The sequence below is a fragment of the Letharia columbiana genome (genome assembly GCF_014066305.1).
Source record: "Letharia columbiana isolate WasteWater2 chromosome Unknown Sc0000012_s1, whole genome shotgun sequence".
NCBI lineage: Eukaryota > Fungi > Ascomycota > Lecanoromycetes > Lecanorales > Parmeliaceae > Letharia > Letharia columbiana.
In genome coordinates, this window is record NW_023501051.1 from 306,954 (window position 1) to 334,676 (window position 27,723).

At 49.6% G+C, this 27,723-nt stretch overlaps 10 protein-coding genes across 10 annotated transcripts; 5 read left to right on the forward strand and 5 right to left on the reverse strand.

Annotated features, from left to right (window-relative positions):
* Positions 1 to 401: 401 nt before the first annotated feature.
* HO173_004919 (uncharacterized protein) lies at positions 402 to 4,332 on the forward strand (the record flags this gene model as incomplete). The annotated part of the gene is made up of 12 exons (XM_037306837.1): positions 402 to 451; positions 540 to 586; positions 662 to 679; positions 735 to 810; positions 896 to 1,053; positions 1,151 to 1,231; positions 1,284 to 1,341; positions 1,393 to 1,577; positions 1,630 to 2,693; positions 2,744 to 2,893; positions 2,940 to 4,157; positions 4,246 to 4,332. The coding sequence occupies 12 exons, from the start codon at positions 402 to 404 to the stop codon at positions 4,330 to 4,332; spliced, it is 3,192 nt and encodes a 1,063-aa protein (XP_037166372.1).
* A 2,817-nt stretch (positions 4,333 to 7,149) lies between these two features.
* HO173_004920 (uncharacterized protein) lies at positions 7,150 to 7,921 on the reverse strand (the record flags this gene model as incomplete). The annotated part of the gene is made up of 3 exons (XM_037306838.1): positions 7,150 to 7,298; positions 7,351 to 7,526; positions 7,581 to 7,921. 3 exons carry the CDS (start codon positions 7,919 to 7,921, stop codon positions 7,150 to 7,152), a joined length of 666 nt encoding a protein of 221 aa, XP_037166373.1.
* A 396-nt stretch (positions 7,922 to 8,317) lies between these two features.
* Positions 8,318 to 9,552, forward strand: HO173_004921 (uncharacterized protein; the record flags this gene model as incomplete). Its single annotated transcript, XM_037306839.1, has 3 exons — positions 8,318 to 8,502; positions 8,556 to 8,794; positions 8,843 to 9,552. The coding sequence occupies 3 exons, from the start codon at positions 8,318 to 8,320 to the stop codon at positions 9,550 to 9,552; spliced, it is 1,134 nt and encodes a 377-aa protein (XP_037166374.1).
* Positions 9,553 to 10,764: 1,212 nt separating this feature from the next.
* Positions 10,765 to 12,768, reverse strand: HO173_004922 (uncharacterized protein; the record flags this gene model as incomplete). The annotated part of the gene is made up of 7 exons (XM_037306840.1): positions 10,765 to 10,773; positions 10,830 to 11,531; positions 11,580 to 12,289; positions 12,338 to 12,470; positions 12,519 to 12,564; positions 12,667 to 12,679; positions 12,741 to 12,768. 7 exons carry the CDS (start codon positions 12,766 to 12,768, stop codon positions 10,765 to 10,767), a joined length of 1,641 nt encoding a protein of 546 aa, XP_037166375.1.
* Positions 12,769 to 13,015: 247 nt separating this feature from the next.
* Positions 13,016 to 13,789, forward strand: HO173_004923 (uncharacterized protein; the record flags this gene model as incomplete). Its single annotated transcript, XM_037306841.1, has 5 exons — positions 13,016 to 13,202; positions 13,264 to 13,288; positions 13,340 to 13,499; positions 13,563 to 13,570; positions 13,750 to 13,789. The coding sequence occupies 5 exons, from the start codon at positions 13,016 to 13,018 to the stop codon at positions 13,787 to 13,789; spliced, it is 420 nt and encodes a 139-aa protein (XP_037166376.1).
* A 291-nt stretch (positions 13,790 to 14,080) lies between these two features.
* On the reverse strand, positions 14,081 to 16,710 carry HO173_004924 (uncharacterized protein; the record flags this gene model as incomplete). Its single annotated transcript, XM_037306842.1, has 7 exons — positions 14,081 to 14,789; positions 14,836 to 14,972; positions 15,025 to 15,131; positions 15,194 to 15,317; positions 15,387 to 15,798; positions 15,847 to 15,940; positions 15,993 to 16,710. The coding sequence occupies 7 exons, from the start codon at positions 16,708 to 16,710 to the stop codon at positions 14,081 to 14,083; spliced, it is 2,301 nt and encodes a 766-aa protein (XP_037166377.1).
* A 614-nt stretch (positions 16,711 to 17,324) lies between these two features.
* On the reverse strand, positions 17,325 to 18,135 carry HO173_004925 (uncharacterized protein; the record flags this gene model as incomplete). The annotated part of the gene is made up of 2 exons (XM_037306843.1): positions 17,325 to 17,977; positions 18,057 to 18,135. The coding sequence occupies 2 exons, from the start codon at positions 18,133 to 18,135 to the stop codon at positions 17,325 to 17,327; spliced, it is 732 nt and encodes a 243-aa protein (XP_037166378.1).
* A 1,466-nt stretch (positions 18,136 to 19,601) lies between these two features.
* Positions 19,602 to 22,008, forward strand: HO173_004926 (uncharacterized protein; the record flags this gene model as incomplete). The annotated part of the gene is made up of 8 exons (XM_037306844.1): positions 19,602 to 19,809; positions 19,992 to 20,339; positions 20,387 to 20,492; positions 20,540 to 20,669; positions 20,717 to 20,807; positions 20,868 to 21,055; positions 21,107 to 21,395; positions 21,449 to 22,008. The coding sequence occupies 8 exons, from the start codon at positions 19,602 to 19,604 to the stop codon at positions 22,006 to 22,008; spliced, it is 1,920 nt and encodes a 639-aa protein (XP_037166379.1).
* A 307-nt stretch (positions 22,009 to 22,315) lies between these two features.
* On the forward strand, positions 22,316 to 25,820 carry HO173_004927 (uncharacterized protein; the record flags this gene model as incomplete). Its single annotated transcript, XM_037306845.1, has 6 exons — positions 22,316 to 22,354; positions 24,225 to 24,274; positions 24,331 to 24,458; positions 24,510 to 25,271; positions 25,416 to 25,493; positions 25,558 to 25,820. The coding sequence occupies 6 exons, from the start codon at positions 22,316 to 22,318 to the stop codon at positions 25,818 to 25,820; spliced, it is 1,320 nt and encodes a 439-aa protein (XP_037166380.1).
* Positions 25,821 to 26,024: 204 nt separating this feature from the next.
* Positions 26,025 to 26,865, reverse strand: HO173_004928 (uncharacterized protein; the record flags this gene model as incomplete). Its single annotated transcript, XM_037306846.1, has 4 exons — positions 26,025 to 26,439; positions 26,499 to 26,612; positions 26,676 to 26,787; positions 26,850 to 26,865. The coding sequence occupies 4 exons, from the start codon at positions 26,863 to 26,865 to the stop codon at positions 26,025 to 26,027; spliced, it is 657 nt and encodes a 218-aa protein (XP_037166381.1).
* Positions 26,866 to 27,723: the final 858 nt, after the last annotated feature.

Genomic DNA, 27,723 nt, shown 5'->3' on the forward strand with positions numbered 1-27,723 from the left:
AGTAAAAGAGTATCGTAAGATAGAAGCATATCGCAGGGTAGGAGAGTATCGTAGGATAGGGGAGTATCATAGTATCGTAGGGTAGATATTTGTTGTCAGCTAGAAAAGCAAAGTATAATAATGCTGCAGGCCCTAGAGTACTTTAAAGCTCAGTAAAAGCGGCCGCGAGTGGGGCCACTGGGGCCCATGGGGGTCATTTTCGGCTTTGGGGCCATACATAAGCCTAACTACGACAACCGGGAAGTTTGAGCATACGAATTTCTGCCTGAACAGATCTAGTATAGCTCTCCGGCGACTGCTATCAAGACACAGACCTCCTTCTCCTCCCATCGATCTTGCTCTTCTCGTGTGAGCCGTCCGGTAATACTGGATCCTACCACCATCGTGCTTTCCCATTGGTCATGTCTTATGGCTACGGGGGGTCAAGCTCACGCAATGTTGATTTGGGCAAGTAAGACAGCACCGAATAGTCCCTACTCCGTATTGCTATTGCCGCCGAATCGGCCGTCAGATATCATGGATATTAATTCTTTCCCCAGATCAGAGACCGACCTCGCAATCAACATCCGAAAAGCAACAAGCATAGGTCAGTCATGGCATTATGATGACCTGGAGCTGGAGCTGGAGCTGGAGGTAGACTGACGTTAGTTCCTCTTTCCAGAAGAGACTGCGCCCAAACGTACGTCTTTCAGCGATCGTTCGTCCGAAGAGCTTCTTGTGCTCACGGTATCCAGGCAAACACGTCCGAGCATGCATTGTCTACACATGGGACCATAAATCGTCCCAGTCGTTCTGGGCGGGCATGAAAGTGTGCGTCTACGAGCCCGCGCCAATTCCTGCCATAGAACACTCATCGGAGCTCGTTAATGCTGATGGTAACGCTCTCCCTCTATAGGCAACCCATCCTCGCCGATGAAGTGCAGACGTTCAAAGCTTTGATTACCGTACATAAAGTCCTCCAGGAAGGGCACCCAATTGCAGTGAAGGAAGCGCAGGCGAATATAAATTGGCTGGAAAGCCTAACAAGAGGTGTTACCGGAGAAGGACTTCGAGGTATGGACCCTTGTTGCGCACGAGAGGAACCCCGGGCATTTCTTCGAGGCAGTGAAGGCTCAGGGTTTGAAGGGCAAAAACTTGACGGTTGAGACAGGATATGGACCTCTGCTACGAGATTACGTCTACTTCCTCTTAGCCAAATTGGCGTTCCACAGGCAGCATCCCGAATTCAATGGTTTGAATTCTCTTGAGCGTGCGCGCATGGTAGGAGCTAAATAGCCTTGCAGGGCTTTTTGAATATGAGGAGTACATCAGCCTGAAGTCGATCAATGACCCCAACGAAGGGTAGCGTACCTCATCAAATGGCTATTCACCGTCTGCTAACCCACTTCATAGATATGAGACAATCACAGACCTTATGACTCTTCAAGACCAGATCGATACCTTCCAGAAACTCATCTTTGCCCATTTCAGAGGCGGTGCCAACAACGAATGCAGAATTTCAGCGCTGGTTCCTTTGGTGCAAGAAAGTTATGGCATCTACAAATTCGTCACAAGCATGCTGCGAGCAATGCATACTAGTTCGTACCACACTCTCTTCTGGGCTGGACGCGACTGACTGAATACGCATAGCTACTGGAGATGACGAGGCCCTAGAACCTTTGCGCTCGAGATACGATACACAACATTACCGTCTTCTAAAATTCTACTACGAATGCTCAAATCTCCGATATTTGACTAGCCTAATCCAAGTACCCAAGCTACCGCAGGAACCACCTAGTCTCTTCGGCGAAGATGAGGATCGGCCGGCTTTACCACGCCGGCCAGCGAAAGAAGTGGAGAAGAAAGAGGAGCCAGCCCCCCCGAGATCGCCTCCTCCCGGTAATGCTCCGGACCCTGAACCAATCAATGAGTTCTGGAAGAACGAACAGCGAAGGCAGCAAGAGGAATACGATGCTGAGCAACGACGATTACAGGATCAATGGAATCAACAACAATATCAGCAACAATTGGCGCAGCAACAAGCAGAGCGTGACTTTGAAGAGCAGCGACGGTTGCAAGAGGAGCAGCAACGGCTCGCTCAAGAGCAGCTAATGAGAGAACAGTATCAAGCTCAGACGCACGGCCGAATGGCTGAGTTAGAACAGCAAAATCTCAAGGCTCGTGCCCAATACCAACAAGATCAGTTGATGCTAGAACAGTACGATCGTAGGATGAAGGATTTAGAGAACCAGCTGAGTCAGCTAAACAACAACTTTAACCAGCAAAACTCCTCGAAAGACGACCAGATTCGCTCGCTCCAAGAGCAAGTCAACACATGGAGGACAAAGTACGAAGCGCTCGCCAAATTGTACTCCCAGTTACGGCACGAACATCTCGAGCTACTGCAGAAGTTCAAAAGCGTCCAACTCAAAGCGGCGTCAGCGCAAGAAGCGATTGACAAGAGGGAGAAATTAGAGCGCGAGATCAAGACCAAGAATCTTGAGCTAGCAGATATGATTCGAGAGAGGGACAGAGCTCTTCACGAGAAGGATCGGGTTACAGGGGGCAACAGAGAGGAAGTGGAGAAGCTTAAGCGCGAGCTTCGATTTGCCCTCGAGAAGGCAGACAACGCGGAACGTGCCAAAGGTTCCGAGCTGTCTTCGATGCTGGCAAAGTACAACCGGGAAATGGCTGACCTCGAGGAAGCTTTGCGGGTAGACCTCTCCATTGTGCGCCATGCGAGAACTTGCTGACCTCATAATAGAACAAGACTCGATCTTTTGATGATATTCACTCGAAGTATGGAGAGCGGGACGGGGATCTCGAGCGGAGCCTTCGTGAAAAAGAAGAGGAGCTCGAGATCTACAAGTCGGGCATGGACCAGACTCTGCTCGAGCTCAACGAACTGAGGATGGTATGTTCTGGAAGACTAACCACTGAGCCTCACTAACGATATTTAGAATGGCGGAGATACAGACAAAGCTCTTGATGAGCAAATCGACCAGGTCCTTTTGGGCAACATCCAAAAGATCAACGACATAATCGACTCCGTGCTACAAAGTGGAGTTCAGCGTGTCGATGACGCTCTCTATGAGCTCGACTCGTCAATGCAAGCAGGAAACCAAAACGCCTCGGCTCCATATGTCCTCTCTCAAATCGAGAAAGCATCCGCCAGTGCTACTGAATTTTCAACAGCGTTCAACAATTTCATCGCTGATGGGCCCAATAGCCCTCATGCTGACATTATCCGTACTGTGAGCGTATTTGCCGGCTCAATAGCAGACGTGCTCAGCAATACGAAAGGGCTCACCCGTTTTGCCACCGAGGAGAAGAAAGCCGACCAGCTCACAAATGCTGGCCGCCAGTCTGCCCAGTCTACAGTGAAATTTTTCCGTGCGCTCCAGTCATTCCGTTTGGAAGGCTTAGAAGCTACCCAGAGGACCGACGTCGTTATCAACAACAACCACGAAGTACTGATGAACCTTCAAAAGCTCTCTAAGCTTGCAGACGCTTTCGCTCCCAACTCCGGGAAAATCACAAACGCAAAGGGCGACCTTGGAGATCTAGTAGATACAGAAATGACGAATGCCGCGAAGGCTATTGATGCCGCTGCAGAACGTTTGAACAAGCTCATCAACAAGTCTAGAGAAGGCTACAGCACTTACGAGCTCCGAATCCACGATAGCATCCTCCAAGCTGCGATAGCAGTCACCAATGCCATCGCTCAGCTGATCAAAGCCGCCACTGCTTCCCAGCAGGAAATTGTCAAGGAGGGCCGCGGCTCCTCTTCGCGAACAGCTTTCTACAAAAAGCATAATCGGTGGACGGAGGGGCTCATCAGCGCCGCGAAGGCTGTTGCTTCGTCCACCAATACACTCATCGAGACGGCGGATGGTGTTATCAGCAACCGGAACAGCCCAGAGCAACTCATTGTCGCCAGTAATGACGTAGCAGCTTCTACTGCACAACTTGTGGCGGCGAGTAGAGTTAAGGCAAATTTCGGCAGCAGGACGCAGGATCGACTTGAAGAAGCCAGCAAGGCAGTCGGCAGAGCATGTAGAAGTTTAGTCAAACAGGTACAAGACATCATTAGTCAAAGAAACAGGGAAGAGGGAGAGGACGTGGACTACGCGGCTTTGAGTGGACACGAGTTCAAGGTCAGAGAGATGGAACAGCAGGTTAGTGCCCCCAAGTTTTGCTTTGATTGGGCATTGTTGGAGGCAGTGGTTTGGAGTTTTTCAATCACTGACATGATTTGTGGCTTAGGTTGAGATTTTGCAACTGGAGAATAATCTTGCACAGGCTAGGCAGAGACTGGGTGAGATGAGAAAGATTTCTTATCAGGAGGACTAGGTCTGGGAGAGGCGTGGTTGGCGGCAGGCAAAGCCAACACACAGTCATGAATGCATGCATGTACCATTGTATGCTTAGTAGGCCTTTTGTAGGATAGCAAAAGATATGGAATTGTATCTTATCATAGAGTCGATACGGTTCCCGGGTTGCTGGAAGATGTATGTGCTTAGTATGTCCTCGGAGAGTATGAGCGATGCTACATGCGATATGCTACCTGAGTGCAGATCGTGGAGGAGCGCGCAAATCTACCTCACCCTGTCGCTAATGTGGTACTCTAAGTCTAGGACAGGAATTGGGTTACGTCAGGTACGCGGACAGACTCGATAACGCTCTTAGAGTTGCAAGGGCAACATCAGGAAAGGGTCCTGCCGTTAAGAGGAAGAGAACATGCCATCCAACAGCTCCTGTCCGCTCTGTTGTATTTACCAGCGATTGTTCCTTTGGTCTGGTAATTTATAGAACGGAACTATAGGATTAAGAGGAGATATTAGGACATGTTGATCGCTTTGCTCGGATTAAGTTACCACCATTGACGCCAGTTCATTCCCAACATCCTAGCGCAATCCTTCATGTCGAGCCACAAAATTAGAACAATTCATCTTGCGTAGCTCTGGATGTCTGGAACTTCAGTCCCTGCATGGGTTTGCATGAATGATGCCCGGTTTGTAGGTGTTGGCTCATCTGAAGAAGGTCTTGGGAGCAATCTATTCGAAAAGGCGTTCAGCGAGCGACGGTCTTGAGAAGGAGGCCAGACTGGTATCGATGCAGGCATTTTTCGGACGATAGGATTCCGGGCTAAGGAAGCTCTGCGCGTCTCTCTAGGCCAGAAACTGAACGTACTGTCGTCACCTCAGTGTTTTTGGCTTAACTGCAGAAACATTAGCATGCCATGAATCTTTTGGATTAGATAGAAGACTGGCATCGTCTCAGGGCGCAGGATTTCATGGTAGTAGGGGGGAGCAGCAGGAGGATGATTGGGTTCTCTTAAGAGCTGTGACCCTCCACAGCATCTTGCGCAAGCTCTTCAATTTTGGCCATGTAGAGGGCACAGCAGAGACGCTGGGATTGCTAGCAAGGGATAAGTGCAACTTGGGTGGGGCACACATTCTGTGATAGAACACAGAAAAGGTCACGTCTTGCATCTTGTAGATTTCTAGCCGCAATATACGAGAGGCACAACGAAGTTTAGAGGTAGGCGGATCAGTAGGTCAGACGTACTTTCCGTACCACTGCTTGGGCTCGCTGTCCTCAGAAGGCTAGAATCATAGAATCGTAAGTAGAGTACAACAGGTCTGACGAGACGCTGCAAGCGCCCTCTGGGTGGGTCTGTGCCCCGGGCGGCAGGAAGGGGGCGGTACTTTAGGCATTGCCAAGAAAGCATCTTCTCCGAACTCTATCCCTACTACACTCTTATTTTCAGAGAACTTGGATGGTGTCTAAAGACTTTTATTTATGTGATCGGTGTGCTTATCGACCGCTTGGAAAGAGCTTGGAAAGGACACGTGTATGCAACTTGCGTCGCTTGTTGCAATCTCTCAAGCGAGGAGTACATGACTGGGGAATGAAATGATTCTGGGATGAAGGGAAGGTTGCCGGCCGCCATCATCCGACGAAACAAAGGAAAACGAACGATGCATGCCTGCGACCTGTCCTATCGGCGATGGTCATCCAAGTCCATCCTTTTCCGATTGTGCACCCGTCCTCAGTACGAATATATTTATGTAGCGTCCCTGCATACCTTATACAATAGGCATCCAGAAACCCATGCGGCAATGCAAGCATATGTTTGAGCAGCCGGGTCCAGTCTTGAATTGAGTGAGAGCTGCCTAGAGACAAGGTTAGCCTTGGTTGTGTTTGGCTAGGTTCGAACATACCAACAACGCTATCAAGCGCAGGCGTCGAAACCAATGAAGTCATCACAAGGAACATCGCTCATGCAAAGACGTTGGACTGATCGTCCGTGAAAGAACTATAGGTGGCTCCAGAAAAGTCAGTGACGATCGAAATCTGGATCGAAGAAGTATTCCAATTCCTAAGTAAATGCGGACGCCGATGAGGCCGGCACTTCGCGATCACGAAAAGAGATTCTGTTGCGGCTCCGTACCTCCGTCATTGTAGCATCGACTGTCAAGAACGAGCCATAGCTGCGTTTGGTTGAGGCCGAAACTTTGACGTTGCGACCCCAAGGCGGTGACTGCAGAAGTTTCAGGATTCATCCCAGGATTCGCCTTCGTGCGACAGCGAGGATAGCTGTATGTCGTCCGCCAACGGACGCTTTCGGAACGCTTCGAATACCTCTTCGCCTGGATCGAATTGTTTGTTCAGTGCGTAAAATATGACTGACATGATCGCCTAGTATCACATTCCACTAGAGCCTTTCGCGCTGCCGCTTTGCTATCTTGAAGCGGGAAACTCTGGTAACAATCTGGTTTCAAGAGCTTCTCGTAGTGCCATCTGTCACATCTTGTCTTTGAGGTTGCATATGCTGAGATATCCGATATTTTGGATGCAAGTATCACATCAGCAGCAGTGACTGCATCGACTTCCAGCAGAGAGCGCAGTTCAAGATTAGATGGGAAAGTTGTTTGTTGTTCTTAAGGGAGAAGACGTATAGTCCGTCCTATGCTTTCGCTTTGAATTACACTGCGCCAAGTTTTTCTTGAAAAGCCGTGCTCTTGGAACATCTTCTGCAACTTTGGCTCGCATGGACTCAGTCTTGCGCTGCCTAAGACTCATGCGATATGTGAAGCACGAATTGTTTGCGAGTAGAAATGGCTTCGACATGCCTGCATTGACTCATCCGTCCGCCTGCTCAACCTAGTGGCGAGTATACGGCGTCTTAATCTTGAGCCTCCGCTTCACAATGTGCCGCCAACTCTTCTGGCCAAGCAGAGTGTTGATCATAAAAGCCTTCATCACTTCTTGCATCAATCTGTATGTTCGAAGCCGACAATCTTTTAGTAAGACTTCGTTGCAAGGTCAGCAAGAGGTCAATTCGATACTTTAGGTCATGCTTACACCAGGCATCAACTGCTGCGGCGTCAGCGTATCCAACCTGCTCAAGAAGGTCCATCTCAGCGTCGTTGGGATATCCGTGAGCTTTCCAGAATTGCTCAAAGAGTTCTTGCGTAGGTCTTGTGAGGTCGGGATCAGGCGGAAATAATCCAACAAGTTGAGCTGTAGTCTTCAAGCGACTGATGTTTCTTGTTAGCAAGCCTGATGAGTGCTGCTGGAGTGCTGACTCTTACTCTTCCCACAGCTCTTGAACGGCACAACGAAGAGCAACATTCATTTCGCGCGTTGGCTCGCCATCCTCGCTGCCCATTTTGGAGATTAGAATATTCGTTGCTCCAATCGAATCCTCTTTGTATAGCTTGTGAAGTGCAACGAACAGCTTGACCGGCACTGTGATTCGTGGCCGCAGAACAGCGCGCCGACCCAATATAATAGGCGCATGATTGTCCGGGGGATGATCGCGAGAATTCCCTCTTTGTGATGCTGCAATTTTGCCCATCGTTCTCAGCGTGGTTTTGATCCTTTTTCTACGCGCTGTGATTGCTTTGCTGGTCGCAACCTTTGTGGAAACCATCTCGACTAGGTTGCCTGGAAGGTCTCCGAAGTACGAAGATAGGAGTCGCTGAGGTTCAAGGAATAGGCGTAAGTCTAGATTCGCAGTCTAAGACAGTTGCGTCATTTTCCAGTGTTGAGGTGAAGGATAAACAAAGGAAAAGACCAACCTCCTCCCTTTCCGGCTAGCGTAGATTTCCTCGCAAAGCTTCACCTCACAAATATTTTCCTACCTCACAATTCCTTTCAACCACAACTTCTTGACAAGCCTCGTTGCCAACCTCGAAACAGTACTGATCTTACAATCATCATTCAAGAACATCGCTTTCTCGACCACCCTCATCACACTACCTTTCTTTCAGTTGAACTTCTCAAACAAACACCGAATCCTATAGCAAATTTGAGGCCTGCTGCCAGCATGAACACCGCTCCAGCTACGATGGCGCAATCGTCACCTACGACAGTGGCTCAAGTGATCAACCTGTTCTGGCAGGTGCGTGCTCAGAACCTCAACTCCGGTGCCTCGGATCGCATTGAAGTGCCTATCACCCTCAAAGATATCATTGGAGACAAAGGAGTTGCTGTCATCGCTACTCGCCTTCGGTAAGATCCATCCCACTTCCTACCATCTGTTATAAATTTAACCTTTAAAATAGCAACATGATTGATGCGCCAGTGGCAACCGTTGAAGACGTCGATCGTGGTGTGATTCACATCGCGCCTTCGCGCAATCTTCTCGGACACGACTCGATCATTCATGAAGCCAAGAAGCCAAAAGCCAAGGCTCTCAAGGAAGACAAAGTCGCTCGTCCTCCCAACGCTTTCATCCTTTATCGCCAACACCATCATCCACTCGTCAAAGCTAGCCACCCAAAGCTCCACAACAACCAGATCTGTAAGTTTGCTCATCAACGCAGTGATGGCTTGGCTAACAGTAGCTCAGCGGTAATCCTCGGGACTCAGTGGAAGAATGAAACGGAGAGCACGAAGGCTCGTTATATCAGTCTGGCCCAGAAACTGAAAGTCAAGCACTTCCTCGAGCATCCCGACTATCAGTACCAACCTCGCAAGCCCAGTGAAAAGAAGCGTCGTATGACGCGTCGTAAAGCAGCTGCTCTGGCTGAGTCTGAGCAGGCCGAGTCAAGCTCTTCGGCCAATATGGCTTCTGCGTTGGGTGAGACTCAATCCAGCGCAGAACAGAGCACCGCTATGATCCCTGATCTACCCAAGACCCTGGGTGGTAACGTGGTGCTCGAGCTTGGTGATGAGACCATGGACGACGAAGATTTCGCCGCCGTGCTGGAGAAGTACAATCAGTCGATCTCTCCAGCCAATACTCTAACCACCGTCGCCGTTGGAAACAATGGAAAGCCAGCAGTCTTTTACGATGAGCCGAGTGAACCTGCTCAGAGTGATGCCAACTTCTACTCCAGTGTCTTCGACTACAACCCTTTCGCGGGGAACGAAGAGCTTGCAGAGGAGATGCAAGGCATGACGACTGGTGAAGAAGGTTTTCAAGCGATGATGGCTGCCCTCAGCCCCAACGCTCAGCAGACCACCTTCGATGAGCAGAACGAATCTTTTTTCGACGCTGAGCTTGCACGAGACGCTGAGTTGGGAAGTTGGTGCACCGTGTTTGAGAAGAAGGCGTAGGAGTAATTCGACCTCCGCGAACTTCGAACTTCATGCCATTCTCGAACTTCGCGCGCTTGCTCTTCCGGTCAACGTAAGCTCGAGACATCGGAACTTTATACATGTCTCTTCCACTCAGACCTTCGGAGGTTCCGGTCAGTCAATTGCAAAATGAATCGTCGAAGCTCTTGTCACTTACTCGGCTCTTTTGTGTTTACATTCCCACCACGCTCGGGAGCGCGTGAGGAGAGATATTACTGTTCCGGCCAACGCCAATTCGAATCGGAACACGGCTTTCTTTTACACCGGAACTCAGTGTCTCTTCCCCCGTGCCCTGTCATGATACCCCTTCCGTACCGCCGCAAAAACATGACATCGTGTCTTGGTATTTACCTTTGGGTACTTGCCGCTGGATACGTCGTCACAGCGCCTGTTTCAGCACACACAGCACATCATCATCCCTATTACAGCACCTATCTCAGCAACTGCCCGAGCAGCCTATCTTTTGCATGCATCGAGGGACACGTCTTGTACAGTCACTACTAGCATAGCAAATTGATGTCACATTCGTTGAGTCTTGTGAGACGCTAACAGCTGGAATGACACACTGCTGACCCCTTCATTTTTCCCCGCGCGACTACCAACCTCCTCAATTTCCTGTGAAACACGGTTTGCGGCTCACTAGAGACACGTGAATATTAGATCAGTAAATTTTGTAGCTGCTCAAATAAAGTGTCTGCGCCAAAGCGCGCCTCTAATCAGATGCTTGAAGCGTAGAGTACAATGCCTCTCAGAGCGCTTTGCTCTCCTTTCTTAGATGACCCCTTCTATCTCTTCAGTCCTTCCTTCCTTCCTTTACCCGCCGCCTGTCTCTAGCTGTGGGCAAAACAGCACTGTGGAAATCATCGATATTGGTGGAGGCAAACTTTAGCATTCGCTATTTGTTAAACGCCTCATCAACTATTTGTTGCATTAGGGTTCCAGTCGCTGCACCATATAAAAGTCTGACATCGCCATTGCGTGTTCTTCTCTTTCGCTCCTGAGGGCCCTAGCGGACGTGGACACATCCAGAACGACCTTCCCAGATTCATACCAGGTTTCTTCGTAAGCAGAGAGATGCATGGCTCATCGTGTCCCTCACAGCGAGGCGCCGCAGGCTTCGTGAAGAGCTTTGACCATGATTCCTTACTCTGGACGGGATCGTGGACGTTCTCTTGAGGTTGATTGACGGATTTATGAATTCTAATTGGAGAGGCGTTGGCAAATCGTGATTCACCCGGAATGTGCTGGGTACCTACCTTGCGAGGTGTATGAATTGCTGATTCTAGGCTAGCAGCCTTCATGTGCCCATCAGGAGCAGGATAAGTCTCGGCCAAGTCTGCAGGTGCTCGGCCGACCGTATCATCATTCAGGCTCGTTTGCGTAACTTCTCTAACGTGGATGGCACTAGCGACGCTTGAAATAAGAGCGGCACTAGGTTTGAAGAAGCCCTTGAGACTCTGCTGGCCCTTGCCAGTCATTGGCGCCGCGGCAGTGGCAGATACAGATTTCCCACGCTTTGTAGATTTGCTGCCTGTCGTTGCTGGGGCAGATCGCTTCTGGCCTACTGCAGATAGAGGAATTGTTGGCACTCTAACGGAGCTGTCACAGGGCTCTACTGCGGTTTCATCGATCGGACCGAGCATCTCAGCCGTTGAATTTCCTTGATTTGCTGCAGTAACGCCAGAGACTTCCGCAACTTTGTTTGAATTGCCATTACTTTGAGACTGCGGAAGCGAAGGCTTTTGGGCGAACATATCCCGTATGTTTCGTCGGCCGAAGAATTCTGGTATGAGCTTGCCAGAAGAAGGCAGAGGATCGCTTGTCGCAGAATACTCTCTTTGGCGTTTGCCGCCCGAGAACATTCCTGGAGGATTCATTACATCCCGAAAATCACGTTCCACCCCATCCATGAAAATCGCATCTTTCATGACCGCGTACACCGGACAATGATCGGATCCCTATGAGTTGGTGAGCCGAGACACAGCACGCAAGCATGCAAGGCATACCATAAGTCCCTCCTGAATGTTAGAATCCGAAAACCAATCCTTCATTGTCAAGCTACAGAGGACGTAGTCAATCCTCGCCCCGCAGTTACCAGGCCTTGCATTGACTTTCTGTTCCCAGCATGTAAACATGCCCTTTCGGTCGGGATGGAAAGCTCGACATATATCCCACAATACCGAATGTTCTCTTCCCCCGTCCCTTTCCCCAAAGACTTTACCGCCCTCAAGTAGATGATTGAAAAGACGTCGAGCAGGGGTAGATACAAATTCCAGCCCTGTTAAACCTTGCTTCCGCATCGACACCTCCGCATTAGCAGCATCGAGCTCTTCCCTAGATATATTCAAATCGCCTGTCAGGAAGACACGCTTGCCCATGGCAATGAGGTTCCGTATTCGGGCGTCGAGCACATCAAGGAAGCCGAGGCGGAAATCATCTCGAGTCTCATCGCGATTTGCAGGACTGTAAACGCCAAACAGAACGAAGGCGGGAAATTCAAGAACCACGCTTCGACCTTCGGCATCGAGGGTTGTGGCGTCCACTGCCGAGGCTGCCAACTGCGCTGGTGTTGGATATCCCCCAATCTGCTGCTCTTCTGGCAGATTGGAGAAATTGGTGGATGAGTTTGGCGGGCATAGGAGTCCTGTAATACCTTCTTCAGCGCGGATAGGCGCACAGACGGATTGTCTAGTGTAGATGACCACACCCGAGTACCCTGTACTTGGTGAGCAAGAATTCTCTAGGTGACAACGTGGCCAATTACCCTTCTTATGCCTCGGAAGGCTGAAGTAGCAATCCCATCCAGGGACGAGTACCATGTCATCGGAAAGATCCTTCCGCTGGATCTTGGTCTCTTGGAACACGACGATGTCGGCTTCCAGGATGTCGAACATGGCCTGTAGGCGTCAATCTCGATGCCCTTTGCTTGATCCTAAGTGACTAACCGCGAATGAACGCTTGTCTCGCCATGGCTGATATCCAAATGGATTCCTGTTCATTGGAGTTCAGCGCTCCCATCACGAACAGCCTCCAATTGCCCCCAGATTTCCCTCACGTCTTCCTGAAGAGCAGGCACGCAAGAAAATCTCTTACCGGATGCCATTGACTGTAGTACCAATTAGTCATACACAACATTGCAGCTTGGAGTGAGCATGGGGAGCATTTACCATTCCACGTCGTTATGCGTAAGCCCATGATGCAAAGACTCTTTTCCGACGCTTCATGGCTTGGTCAAATAAATCCGAAGATTTGAATGCTCCGTGAGCACTTCACTCTTCTCAGGGGTGCCTATCACTGATGATTTAAAACGTAAGGTTTCCTACTTACCTAGTTAGGTACTCGACAATTGTTGGGTAGATCCGACGTTTAGCCGTCAGCCTTATTAGGAAATCATGATTTGAGACCTCAGCTCAGCAGTCTGTCCAAGTCACATCGCGACAAAATGCTTCCACGGCCTTCGATGCTACCTCCCCTGAAGCTTGCCGGTAGGCAGGGACACGCTTCGATCCTCCGTAGCACCCTCCAGCGCCGCTTCGCCAGTACTGAACCCCCGAAGCTTGTCGGCCCAATGGACAATGCCTTCAATAGAGAGAGACTGGCTGTCAAGCACCATGCCGCACAATCAGCGGGTGAGAGTCTTTTGAGGTCATGAAGAGGTTGAAGCTCATACGCTTATAATTTCAAATCCAGATCTTTGGCGTAAACTCTGTATCTAGTATTACACCCCGAGGACGCCAACTGGGAGAAACCGGCTCACATCGAACAGTATCGTCATACCTGCCCTTATCATAGGGTCCATCAACGCGAAGAATCTGTGGGATGAGCATTGGGAACATTGGGAGCACATGCCGCCCTTGGAGGAAAGAGTCCAGTATCCCTACATGAACATCCGAACAAAAGCCTTCCCGTGGGGCGATGGCGACAAGGTCAGTCTTTTTGACCCTTTCAAATCTGCGATACAAAGCTGACATATACGGTGGAATTTGCAGACTCTATTGTAAGGTCCTTTCCGTGTGCATTGAGCTATTCTCTGGGCCCTAGCCATAAGACGAGAGCTTGTAGGGGAGTTGTCGAGGTCATTTACTTCTCGGACACCTTATAAGCGCAAATATGTGGGGAAGGATGCAAAGTGTGGGAACGCATGGAGACGAACAGATGCTGACGAGACGTTTCTAGCTGGAATCCAAAGGTCAACTACCACCGCAAAGATGAATAGATTGTGTGGGAGCAGGAAAGGCGCTAGCAGACGTTGATCCAGGAACATGCGCTGTGGAGAAGAGACACGGGGTTTCGAGGGTTGTCCTTCAGTACTGTGCATTTCAGACTTTAGGTCTCGTAGCATTCTGCTTATGCCTCCCCAGCTGTCCTTGATATCATGCTCTAGCTAGGAATGCTATTGAAGACCTTAACGTTGACTGCCTGACTGCAATTACGAATAGTATTCTGCTGTACAAGCATCTTTCGATTTGAGGCCTCCGAAATGCTATTCCTCCAAGACTGATACCCGTTATATCTGATCCTTTGCAGCTCGCTTAATATCAAGGTATTTTGCCGCGCAATCATTTGCCAGGACTGGGTCCCCATTCAGATGCATGATGGTTGCCTTCTTTGCCATCATCTCACACTGTCCTTTAACGTCCTCGAGCCTCGAAAATTCGTCAAAAGATCGCCCTATGTTGTCTAGAGCCCTTGTCAGCTGTTCCTTGCGCGGCAGTGTCTCGGCTTTTGCCTGCCCAGCCATCCCCATATGAGCGTCTGCAAGAAGGGAGAACGTCTGTGCGGACAAATTGCAGTCTTCGCACTCGAGAGTGTGCGGCATGATGCTCTCCAATAGTTTTGCAGCTGCGCTGAACTCCTTCAGGCTGATCAGGACACCGCAAACTGCGCCGACGGCTTCCCAGAGTGCCGGAAATAACCTAGCTCCATGTGCAAGGCTTGCGGCACGTAGAGCAACGGAAAAGCCCTTTTGGGGTATCCCTGCCTTGTCATAGATCCGCGCTTTCAGTGTCATTACTTTGATGCGCTGAAAGATGTCTGCTTCTCCATCGGTCAATTTGGAGGCTAGATTTTCCAAGATCTCCATAGCTTTTGAATAGTCGCCACGCCGCACATTGAGGTCAATCTCCAGAGTCAGGATACTGAAATGCAGATCTTGACCTAGACTGGGAGGAGCTTGTAGTTGGGCAAGGACCGCTTCGGCTGCAACCAAGTTGTCTCTGAGAAGATATCAGAGCGAACGTCTTACAATAAAGGCTTACGAACCGATGCAAATGTCTCCGCAATTTAATTAGACCCAAATTCGATGTCCAGTACTGAGAATGTCTAAGGGTCCGCAGAGTCTCTTCGTCGACCTCTTCCATGCGCGCAAGAGCATCTTCGTATCGTCCCCTTTGAGCAAGCTGCCCAAAATTCTTAACAATTGAATGTTGAAGTCATAATGGGCGAGCTTACCAATAGCGCGCTTCTGCAAACACAATGCACAACGTCTTCGACGGGAGACTGATCGGTGTAGCATTGAAGAAAAAGCTCTCCAGATAGCCAGGCTTGGCAGCTCACGCCTGCTCGTAGATTCAGCGTCAGAGGGTGTCTTAAACGAATCCTCAAAAGACAGAGCACACACCAAGTCTCCCAAAGATGGATGATTGCATCGACATCTGGCTGCCGATTGCATTTGCGACATCTTTTGTCACGTTGAGATGTGAGGATCTGACGATGCTCTCAAAAGCTTGTGCTACGCTGTCACCCTATTGAAAGTATAATATTAGAACAACGATCACAGCTGGAGGTGAACCCAGTCCCGGTGCAGTGCTTACATTACTAAGGCCCAACTTGGCCTCGCTGAGCAACGAAGTGCTCAAGAGACCCCACATGCTTGCCTCCTTAGCTTTCGCCTTGAGGAACGCTAAAGTCTCTTTCTCTGTCCCGAGCACCCCTCTCTTCTGAACATCGTCCATTTCTTCCGGATGTGCTTTACCGAAATGATACAGCCAGCTCAGACTATAGTTAAGACATCCCATATCATTATTTTCCCTCGCAGTAGATATAGTCTCTTGCATTGCGGTTAAAGCTTCAGAGTGACACCCAAAGTCTGCATGAAGGATGGCAAGATTAAGCAGAGCATACTGGTAGAAGGTGCGATCCCGATTTTGCATGGTATAATCAAAGTACCGGTGCAGATTATCGAAGGATGATGGGTAATCTCCTGATCTCCACGCGTCAAGGAAACTGACAAGCATTGAGTAATCTGAGCAGTACTCTAGAAACAATACTCACGTTACATAATGAGACAGGTTAGGCACAGTCACGCCGGTGTCAAGCATCGCCCGGAACTTGGCCTTCATTGCTTGGGGAAGCCGATTGCCCATTCCTACTGCCCAGTCAGCATGTACTCTACCATCTCCGGATGAATCCCACAGTACTTTGCATCTGGTCAATCTGATACTCTAGAAGCGTTTCCAAGTCCTCGGCGCTAACACTTGCGTCATGCTGAACTCCATGGGCGAGTTCACCGTAGACAACATCAGTCAATCGATCTCCCAAATCTAAATGTTCGTCTTGTAGGTTTGCATCGAAGCTGTTGTGATTCGCAGACTGGTTTCTTTTCTTCCATTGTGGAAGCGTTGGTGCGCGGTATGCAACGAAATTTCTCCACAACGTTACGCCGTCGTGAAACTGCAGTCTCGTGAATTCAAGTTGGGCTCTTCTGACAAATGATCCCATCGGCGAGGCTCGAGATAGCCGTATATGATTAGGATTGGACTCAATCACATCCTCGGCATCCTGCTGCTGTTGCTCTGGCGGCTTCTGAAGCAGTAACGAAAGGGTGTCAAAGAAGTCATGTAAGGCGTCGAACGAATTGAGCTTCCACAGTTTGTTCAGCAGTAGATCCCAGATAGTCCTCCCAGGAATGCCAGAGACATGGCTGATAGTGGCTTTCTGGAAGTCTTCAACAGCGAGCGTAACATGGCGCGATTGCAGGGATGACTTATCCTGAGAAGCTACCGAGCTAATTGGAAGGACATGAGAGACAAGGAAGGACAAAATAGGAATGGTTGCCGCTGACGGCACGACAGAGTCCGAGTACAGCGATATCAATGCAAGAAGTCCAATTTTGGACGGCGTCAAATAACGCGACATGCTACAATGAGACCAAGACAGGGGAAGGGCATAGCATAGTCATTTCTCAATACATAGCTCCTCCAGTCAGACTCGAAGCGCAAGAAAAGAGGAAGGTCGAATGGTGTTCAAGGGGTGTTGTTGTAAAAGGCTCCAATCAAATCCTAGGATCGATGGGATACCCGTTTCAAACTCTCGGGAAGGCCGCTCTAATTTCAGGACAGAGCCAGCCATGCAGCACGAATTAACCAGCATGTTAAGATTATTGGCTTTAATCACTACAATTGTGCTACATAGAGGAAACTTCGCTCAAAGCTTGGTGAACGCTTGCCGCCAACACAGGCCATGCGTTTAGGCCCAATTCCTTGCGAAGTGTAGGAGAGCGCAGTATTTCAACCTCCGAGGTTCCCATCTACACCGAGGCACTGCTCACTCGAGTTGAACGATCAGAGGTCGAGACGGCGTCGAAATCCGGAGCGAGTCTTAGAATTAAGGAAAGTTATTTCCCCTGGATAAAAGTATTAGAGCGTTTTCCACTTATGCATGTTGGTCTCTGTACCACACTGGATAGGGCGCTAGGTTTTGGCAGGCTTGCCATATCATCCTTTGAAAAGGTCGATCTTGCGATACTAATACTATACTGCTTCCTCCAGCCCTCCTGTATCCACCGATTCGTCGTCCTTCTCGTTAGCGTTTGAGGCCCATACCCTGCTGATAGCCAGATCAAAAGGTCCAGGAACACGGTCCGTAAGACTCACGCCCAGAGTCCGAACCTTCTGCCTCATCATCTCAGTCTGCGGCTCCACCACCTCTCCGTGATTTGTCCTGACAAAGGCGTTGATTTCAATGAACACCGTCTCCCATTCGCCCGGCTTTCGAGCATGCAATCGGTGCTGATGTAAATCGGTGTGTACTATAGATTCCGTTTGCACGTTCACAAAGTATTTCCTTCCATCGGACTTGACTCGCAGTGCGAGGTATGTATATGGGTCAACGTCCCAAAGGCTTTTACCAAATAGTGTAGGCGGGCGGTCTCTGTTGCGCCAACCAGCATAGCCTGTACGCTGTACTTGCGGTCTATTCCGCGGAAGGTCTGTAGATATGGAACCGTGGAAACGAGCATGCGCTGGTTGCGAGGAGGTTCTTGGAATTTGGTCAAGGGAAGCATTAGAGAAACCCCCTATGTCGGCATCTGACATGGTTTTGCAGGCCGGAACAGTGTCGGGATCTGAAAAATCCAGGAGAGAAAATGGGGTGGTTGGGACACGGATGCCTTCTTGAGTCAAGGCTGCACAGAGCGTTAGCTGCCAATGCGTTTTCTAGAAAGGCATTTAATGGAATAGCGTTAAGATCAAAGGAGGGCGTACCGATCTTGGTAAATCTCTTCAATTCGTCCAGGCTTCGTCTTGTGAAGCCTGGGGCAAGCAGACGTGATGAAGCTCGCATAGTTTAATGCAAACTCTTAATTTGTCGCACAGAATCTATGTTGCTATTTTGGATTTGGCTTGATGTATGATTGAAAAGAGGTACCATAGAAGTGAATACCATGATGCTAGTAGAAGTCATTGACATTCGATTGGACCCCAATGGGCGGGAGTTCCAGGATGCAGTCATTGACAGCTCTAGGGTTGATCGTTTATCGCGGCAAGATAAGATTATCACGTCCATATCAATATCACAAAGTGAATCCGATTGATGTCTGGTACTTATCCAACATATTGTACTTAGAGCACTGTGTCTAGTAACTTGAGGGCTCTGACTTTGAATGGTCTTCATTCTGCGGCTATCAGCCTGAACAACGGCGGGAAAATCACCATGTTTCATCGATATGGATGCAGTAAAACACAAAAATCCTCTACAATTTGGGTGACGAGAGAGGACAGTGTAAAACAAGACTGTTTCTTCGTGTCGTGTCCACTTATAGACGTCTCCTATCCAAAGCCAACCCTAAGCTTGTGGCAAGAAAGAGCTCGAGCTCCAAAATTGCGAGCATACAAATACTATGATGAGCTAATCGTCACTCGCTACAGATCTATAGGTACGTTCTCAACCGTTGAGGGAAGAGTGTGGAAGCTTATGTACTGACGCAGGGAGATTGTTGAAAGAGGGAGACTATTGTCATCTCACAGGAGACTCTTAGTCTTTCGATCTATGAGACCATCTAGCACTTACCAGTGTGCCTTAAGAAACGAAAGCTGCAACCGTGTCTGCAGATACTTTTGCTATTGCCAACAGTGAGATCTCAGTCCATGTTAAGCTTTGTAAGAGGTGGTGAGTGGATCCATTGGACCAATTGATACTATGACCGCAATGATGGGCATGGTCATACAATATTAAAAAGACAGGGCGAAACAAGAATTTTCATCCTGGTTCGATGGAAGAGTAGAGTACCTTAGTCGATTAAATGTCTTAGAATCACTTCGGTTCCTCGATCCGCCCTCTTAGAATCATGCTAGCCACTCTAGAGATCTAGCGTCCCTCGGAATTGCTAATACTTCAAAGCCTTACCATCGAAGACACATCCACCTAGCCATTGTTAGTAGAGTCAGCAGAGCTTAAGCTGTTTAAGCTGCTCAACAGACTGTACTTAGCGACAAACAAGAACCCTTTGAAGGCAAAGCGGTTGAAAGTAGCGTTGAACAACTCGTGGTAGATCAGAGTGGACTAGTATATAGGAGTCCTCTTCCCCGCCAAAAGAATCTGTTCTTCTTTCCCCTTCCACACACACTCTTCTATCAACGGTCTTGCAGGCACTGCTGTACTCTCTTTTCACCATCTCGATCATCTTCAAGCAAAGCACGCACTTACCTTGTTAACGGTTTGCAAGACTACACTCACTCGGAACGAACTTCCCCCAGCTTTTACACTCCTTCTCCCCAATTGTATCATAGCCAAAGAGATACCAAAGCAGCATGTCTCACTCACCAGCTACACCAGACAAAGCTGGCATGCATGCCAACGGCTCTGGATCCAAGGCGCCGCTGCCTTCCACGGACAAGCCTACCTCTACCTCCAAGGTCAAGCAGACATCACTTAACGAGCCTTCACCTGCGAGTACCTACGGTGACACCGTTGCTGGCGGTAGTTCTCCCGCTACTCCGCTGGACGTCGGCAGTCATGGTAAGTGCATGTGTTCTGTCCCTGCTCGTCATGTACCTCGCTTTGTTTTCTGCCTAGCATCACGACTTAGAGTCTGGCTCGGGCTCGAGATTACACTTCTCTCCTTGAAGCCAAAGCAAGCACTTTTCGTCCCTTACCCTTCATGCTTACTCCCGTCTTGATGGCTCGGCTAACGGGCCAAGATCACCACATGGCAGGTTTGATACACTCTCTGCAGGCTGCGCAAATCGATCCTGCCATTGAGACCATCTCCGGATCTCCAATGACAGCTCGCGATGGAAAACACCTTTCACAGCTGGAGCGACGTGTAGACCGAAGTATCTTCATCGAAGCTCAGCTGAGTCCATCAAAGACCGGTAACCTCAGTCGCAATGCGTCTGCAGCCTCATCCCCAAGCACCGATCGCGTCAAGGAAATTCGCGAGAGCCCCAGTTGGCGCAACAAGGATGGGAACTTCGTGCGTCGCTCTGGCAATCACGGAGAAGACCCATTCATCTCCAGTGCCAATGCTGGGCAGTCTCATAGTCAAGGCAAGTTATCGCTCTCTCAGATGGATTCAGCGCGCTTACTGCTCAAGGCAACAATACATCCTTCAGCCCCCGTAGGGATCGAACGGGGGTTCCGCTTTCCAATGACAACGCTCAAGCCATGCTGCCACCAAGAGCTTGTGTCTTCGTCGCAAAGTAAGCTCGAATTCCCTTCCGTGAGACACATAGCTGACAATATACAGTCTTGTTCAGACACAGTCTGATGATCAGCTTGAGCATCATGTGCACGTTGCGTTTCTCCAGTACGGCACTTGCTATGTCAAGATTAGACGTGACGCACGGGGTATGCCATTTGCTTTTGTTCAATACGAGGTAAGCCGAAGACTCGCAGGGTACACTTCCCATGCTGACAATATCAGAACGAGAACGAAGCTCAGCGCGCTATCTCTATCGGTCGGGGTATGCTCATCAACGGTCGCCCATGCCGTACAGAGGTTGCCAAGGTGAACCGTAAGCTAGTCCGATTGGCACTTTGCCGTTCCATTCTGCTCTGACACTCTCGTACTACAGGCTCTTTGTATCTATCGAAGGTTTCTGGAGGCCTGATCTCCGAGACAGAAGCTCGCGAGGTCTTGTCTCGTCACGGACCAATTGAGAGCGTTTGGTTGTGCTCACAGACTGACAAGGAGATGTTCCGTCTACCTGAAGGTATCTGGGTAAAATTTGTCTACTTCCAGGACTGTCGTGACGCGCAAGCGGTGCGTTGGTCCAAATTGTTATTTTCTTTCCCTTTCGCTGACTTGTCGAAGATTTTTCGAGATCACCCAGTGTATAGGCTTGAGCAACCACCCTTGCCAGAAGAGGTTCGCCCTCGTCAAGGAGGCCGAAAACACGCGTCAATGTCTCCCATGCAGCGATCGAGTCCTGGCCATATTTTGCCGTCGCCGCAGTATGCATCTAGACGGGCTAATGCAGACCTGTGCTCCATCTTCGTGGGTAACTTGCCACCCAATGCCACGGATCCGCAGCTTCGCGAAATTTTTTCAATCTTCGGTCCTATCACCCACGTGGAGATAGTCAGGAAGCCATCTGTGCACGGTACGTCTATTTCTCCTTTCCCATTTGCGCACGAGTCCACTAATTTCCGATAGCTGGTATCAATGTCTTCGCGTTCATAGAGTACCTCAGTCCTGATATGGCGGTCGCTGCCGTTCAGGCGAGCCCTAGGATGTATGGAGTCGATCGTCTTCGTGTTGAGCGCAAAGAAATAAGCGGTACCTTCGCTCCTCGTGACCGCGTCTTCGCATCTGGTGGAAGCCCAAGCTCCCCATACTTCGCTGATTCTCATGAACAAATGGCGAATCTCTTACAGCGCGTCTATAATTTCGGTATGACTCAAGGAGCACAAACACAAGCTATGCCACCGCCGGTGTATGCTCCATACCCGTACTATCAGCCATACGATCTATCTCAGTACGGACAATTCGCCACGTCAGCCACGCCGATGGACAACAACACTGCAGCAGGCCTGCAAACTCACGGCAATGGGTATCCGGCTCAAGCAATGGGTCACTTTCAGTATCCCCAGGCTCCCACCAGCACCTCATACCTTCAGTACCCACAGCAGCCAGCACCTCGTCCCTACCAGTGGCCACCTGCGAGTGCCAGTGCTGACAATGACAACGCATCACCGTCTAAGGGAGCTTATTAGGTTGGTCGGAAGCTGGCCACTCGATCATTGTCGACTCGCTCGGCCCTGATCATGGCACACATTCCGGCTTGTGAACCCTTGCACTTTCTTTTCGACTTTGCACGTGTCGATTCATCTCGATTATTGTACGATACCTAGTTGTTGCATCCGTCATGGCTCGATGTTCTTTGTGTGTAATGTGTCATTGCGTGCCCTGGATATTCGGGTTCAACTTTGAGCTGGGATACCTGCGGAGCCTCGCGCATAATGGCTGAGGCTCAGACTATCTTTCTATTACTGCTGCAAAACTTCTTTGACGGACCACGGTATGCGGCATACAGCCCAGGTCATGATTGACTTTGATCACGTCGCTAACAATAGTTCAGCACGATCACAACTTCCATTTTCGCCCCATGGCTTGCTCCGGAGGCAGAGTGTTCTACCTTTTCTCTTCTGCGATCTTTGAGCCACGGCAGCCAAAATGGCTTCGCACGCGGAGGACAACATCTGAGGAACCAGAGGACAATGTTTAACTACGGCGATCGTTCTCTCATTTTTTCCCTATCTATGTGTCAATTTCTCTAGCTCTGGCCCCAAAGGCATTCGCAACATTCGCAACTTACATACACAAGCGATCAGCAACAATCACAAGCAATCATGAGCGATCATATAGAGTAGCATAGCACGAGCTTCAAATTCAAACAATTTCATACTCAACCTTTAAGCTTTCGCGTACTTTGACACGGAGATATTTTCATGTGCTGCATTGTCAGGCTTAATCGATGAGCTGCATATCTGACTTACAAGAGTTGTGGCTCTGGACACGAACGTATCAAGGACGATGCCTTGTCGATTCCTGCTACTACACAGCTGAGTCTTTTTCTGAACCTTTTCTTCCCCCCCCCACCCCTCAATTCTTTTTCCCTCGGGTCGTTGGCTAGAGCACCGGCCGTTATCATTTTCTATGACTAATCATAGATACACAGTGGGCAGAAACCAAGGTTGCGCGAGCAGAACTCCAGTTCGCAATCTTTCAAATAAATACCTGCTACAAAGGGGAGAAGCCACCTTCGGATCGAGCGACTAAAATCCATTCGCAATGGGTCAACCATCATTCCAAGCATCAAATGCCATCATCTACCTCACTTATGGCGCATTTTTGTGCGTCAAACCCCACATCCTGCCACATGCCAGACTAGATACGCTGACAGTAAGCGGTCTCGAAATGCAGGGTCTCGGGCCTCTATATCGCGTGGAAATATAGAAATCAGTCGAAATCGGATTTTTTGGCCACGAATCGTACACAAAAGGGTTAGATACAACACACGTTGACTTCCTTTCTTGACTCTGACCATCATGGCCCAACCCCGCGTTTGACATGAGAAAGAAGCGGGCTGACCACTGCTTAGCTATCCCTCTTGCACTTAACTTCATCGCCTCGTGTGAGTGTATTCGCAATCGAAAGCGCTCATTGATTGAAGCGGCAGCAACGCTCCCAGCGCAGTGTTTCAGCTGGCCCGCACCAGCTGGGACACGAAGAATGGCAGACTCGAGTACGGGATCATGATTTGCCATCCTGACCAGGTTCGTATTTGCAGCATCAACGCAGGCCGATGGCCACGGTCCTCCTGCCTATGCTCATTCAATAACAAGAGATGGGAAAGGGGACCATGGGCAAAGGTTCTGCGCGGCTTCACTACGGGTGCTGATTGTAAATCGGACGGGGCTGGATCCAACTCTTCGCTCCAGGTGTTGAGAGATCCCACCAGTTCTATTTGGCATGAAGCTGAGATCAGTACCGTAAATACTCGATCAAGTTAATACTTGCGTGGGGAATGTGCTGCCGCTTCCTCCTTTTACCCCAAACGATTGATCTTGAGCCCGCTGACCAGACGACATATTCCACCCGCTACAGCTCTTGGATCGGGCATTTTGTTCTCTTATCCCGAAATATCTACAATTGCTGGCGTCCAAGGCTTGATCGTCTATACACTCTCTTCGTCTTTGCCACTTTTGGTATTCGGCTTTCTTGGGCCCATTATTCGAAGGAAATGCCCAGAAGGGTTCCTTTTGACAGAGTGGGTACGTACATTCCCGAGGTGATTCTTCCTAATCGGTAGTCAGATCGAGTCACAAGTCGAGTCTCAGGAGCAAAAGAACCTTTCAACTCCCGAGACCTGTCTTGCAACTCCTGTTTCTGCCTCGAATAGGCTTTGCTGACTCCAAAATCTGCGTAGACAAGACAGAGATACGGCACTGTGACGGCCTTATATCTGAGCCTATTAACGTAAATAGTGATCACTGGAGGGCTTGAAGGAGAAGATGCTAATATCATTACTCCAGACTCATTACATTGTTCCTCTATATGGTGGCAGAGCTTTCTGCCCTTCAGCAGATTATCAATGCTTTAACAGGGCTCAAAGGCCTGCCTGCTGTCATTGTCGAGTGTGCCGTTACCACTATCTACACTTGTAAGTTCCCTTGATGAGCCAATTATGAAGATTCCCTCACATTCTACATAGCTCTGGGCGGGTTTCGCATCTCTTTCGTTACCGACAATATTCAAGGTATTATGGTAGTCGGTTTGGTCATTGTAGCTGTCGTCACTGTTGGCGTTGAGACCCACATTGACAAGAGTCTTGTCGAATCTTCGGGGTTGCTCAAATCGAGCTTGCTCGGCTGGCAGCTCATATATATCCTTCCGGTAGCCGTCCTAACTAACGACTTTTTTATTTCTGGGTTTTGGATGCGCACCTTTGCTTCCAAGACAGACAAAGACTTGGTTATTGGAACTTCGATTGCGACTGTCGCTGTAACCTTCATCTTGGGTCTTGTCGGTGCAGCTGGACTCCTGGCGGCATGGACAGGTGCTTGGCCTGGTAATCCACCACAAGATGGTGATATCGCCTTTTTCCTTCTGCTCGAGCAGCTTCCGAGCTGGGTAGTGGGCATTGTCCTCGTGATGGTCGTGTCTCTAAGCACAGCCGCGTTCGACAGCTTCCAGTCGGCTATGGTTTCGACCGGATCCAACGATCTGTTTCGCAACAAACTGAATCTTTGGTTGATCAGATTGGCCGTCGTACTGATTATTTTCCCAGTCGTGGTCGTAGCTCTTAAGAGTCCGGATATCCTGCAAGTCTACCTGATATCTGACCTTGTAAGCGCCAGTTCGATCCCCGTGCTTGTCATTGGCTTAAGCGATGCATGCTACTGGTGGCGCGGATTTGAAGTTGTGATTGGTGGCTTGGGTGGTCTACTTACCGTCTTCATCTTTGGCACCATCTGTATGTATTTTCGGAACCCATACTTCCTCTCTTAGATCAAATCTTGAGTTTTGACATGTCTCGGGAGTTTTTACTCCGAGGCGTGTTCCAAGGCTCAACCTACCTCCTCAAACAGGCAACACTGACTCCGAATTCTTGATCTAGACTTTGGTAACGCGCACGAAGGAGCGTATCTTCTGCTGTTGGAGAATGGGCTATACGCGAATGACTGGAGTGCCTTTGGTAAGTCCTGGCGCCGAGCACACGCCTAGTTGGGTACATCTGTGGCTAACGAGCATGTCTGTAGGGGCCTTCGTCGCGGCACCTGTTGGCGGTCTATTGTGGGGAGGTGGAGCATTTGCACTTCGTGTCGGATTTCAATGGATTCAAGCCAAGAGGAAGGGTCACAGATTTGACGCTTTCGATCGTCCTCCCCCTACACAGCCGTCGACATATACTAGTGGTGCGGGATCATTCGATGAAGAGCACGAAGGGCGCGAAGAGCCAGCAGAGCCCGAAGAGCGTGCTGCTCCAATCAGCATCAGCCCCCAGAAAGGAAAGTTCTTTTGAGCTGCAGATTATGAAAATGTGCGATAGCAAGGGTAGAAGCGGCGAGGAGGGAGATGGGGACGGAGAAAGTGTACATGAAGCCGTTATATCGACTGAGAGGCTTTTCTGCCGAGCTCGTTCAGGTATATGCATACAGATGTCCGTGAGGAAGGACTGGGCTACCAAGAAAGGACATATTCAGTGGATGCGACATTTTCTTCCCCGTCATTGTTTTCCAACAACTGGTGTGGCAACAACTGCGTCGTCCCCCAACACGTCCTCAACCTTGCTTTCCTCAATTGTTCCCCAAATCTTCCATCTCCCCTCTTTTCCCCTCAACATCATTCTTTGCAAGACCACATATTCTACCATCTTCTTCGCTTCGGTCGTATCGCTTGCGACACCATTTGCAGGCGTCCTCTCGAGGCTCTGCATAGACTTAATTTTGACGACCACTTGGTACAGCGCCGACTCCTCAATCCCAAGTGACACAATGTTGGTACTGACAATACGGGAAAAGCCGATATATTTGTGTAGCGTCCATTGCAAGCTTTCTTTGGGTGGGCGGACATTGATTCGCGTGCCGAATGAGGCAAGAAGCCCTTCGTGACAGATGCTCTCCAAAGTTGCCATGTCACCGCTGTTTTCAGAAATTGGGCGGTCAGGCTGCGTTTGTGGCAATGATGGAAGGTATCTTACTCGGCAAACGCGGTGTACATTTTTTCGTAGAGCCTTTTTGCCTCGGGAGCAATCGTTCCGCGGCGGAGTTTAGGCCAAGGCCGGCTCTTTAATAAAAATTTGTATGTGACGCACCTATACAACGGTCAAAAACAGGCCGCTGATCCTAAATTTTCAAGCGGAGTTCAAGAGACTCACCCTTGCAAAGCGCGCAATTTCTTCTTCAATCTGTACCATTCTAATCGCATGCGTAAATTTGGCGTTCGAAGTAGCGACGGCTTTCTGGGTCCAGATGGCATGACAAGTGTTCCTGGCAGCGGCAGAGGTTAGCGTTTGGACACGGTGATGGAGCAGAAGGCTTGGGATAGTTACCTGGAAGAAGCCCCATGTCGTTCCTTATTCTTTGCATGCTCTTTGTATTATAGCTCCTTGGTTGACTCGGCTGGACACTGAGTAGTGGCAGTAGGGGCCAAGGTTGTGTCCGTCGTGAAGGGTAGAGAAAGGAGCAGAGGGTCGGCAATCGAGGGTGGAGAGGAGGCATGTTGCTGTCTCAAGTGATGATATCTTTGTTCGGTTCAGTCATACCAATTATACCACAAATAGCAATCCAGCATCGTGCATGGGCCAAATCTAAAGTGCACAGCAGACACCAGCAATGCTTTTTCTGTTCTCTTGGCGGTCTTTTGGTCCCTGTACTCGTAAGGCTGAAACTGCGGGAGCCCTGCTCGCGTGTTTGCGGCAAAACCTGGGGAAGCTTGGAAGCAAGACATTCATGTTCGCTGATGCTCTCTGACAGCCTTTGAACGAGGTCAAAGTTGGGACAACGGTCTCTTTACACTTTACAATTCGATCCTTTTTTTTTCTACAATTCTGCAGATGCGGCAGCACATGCCGCTGTTTAACTGGCTCACCTGGCGTCCTCTCCAGATCCTCCCAGCTATGCTGCTAGCTTTTCCTCTCCCGGAGTAAAGATCGAAGCTACCACACAGTCGATCGCCTCCCATCCACGCGTTGCAGTCCTCTTGGGCATCAATGCTCGGTGGCATATTCCCCTTTTGATATGCCGGGCCCTCAGCACCGCTCCAGCCGCATGGTGGGGTCTCCGTTGTGCCATTACCTTCTTGGGAGAGCTGCTGCGGAGTGATGGAACAGCGGCGCTGGGAGATACTTGGACAGTGGAGAAACGATTCAGAGTTACTGAAGTGTTCTTGGCTATTCTTTGGGTACGTCGAACACTGTGGGGAGG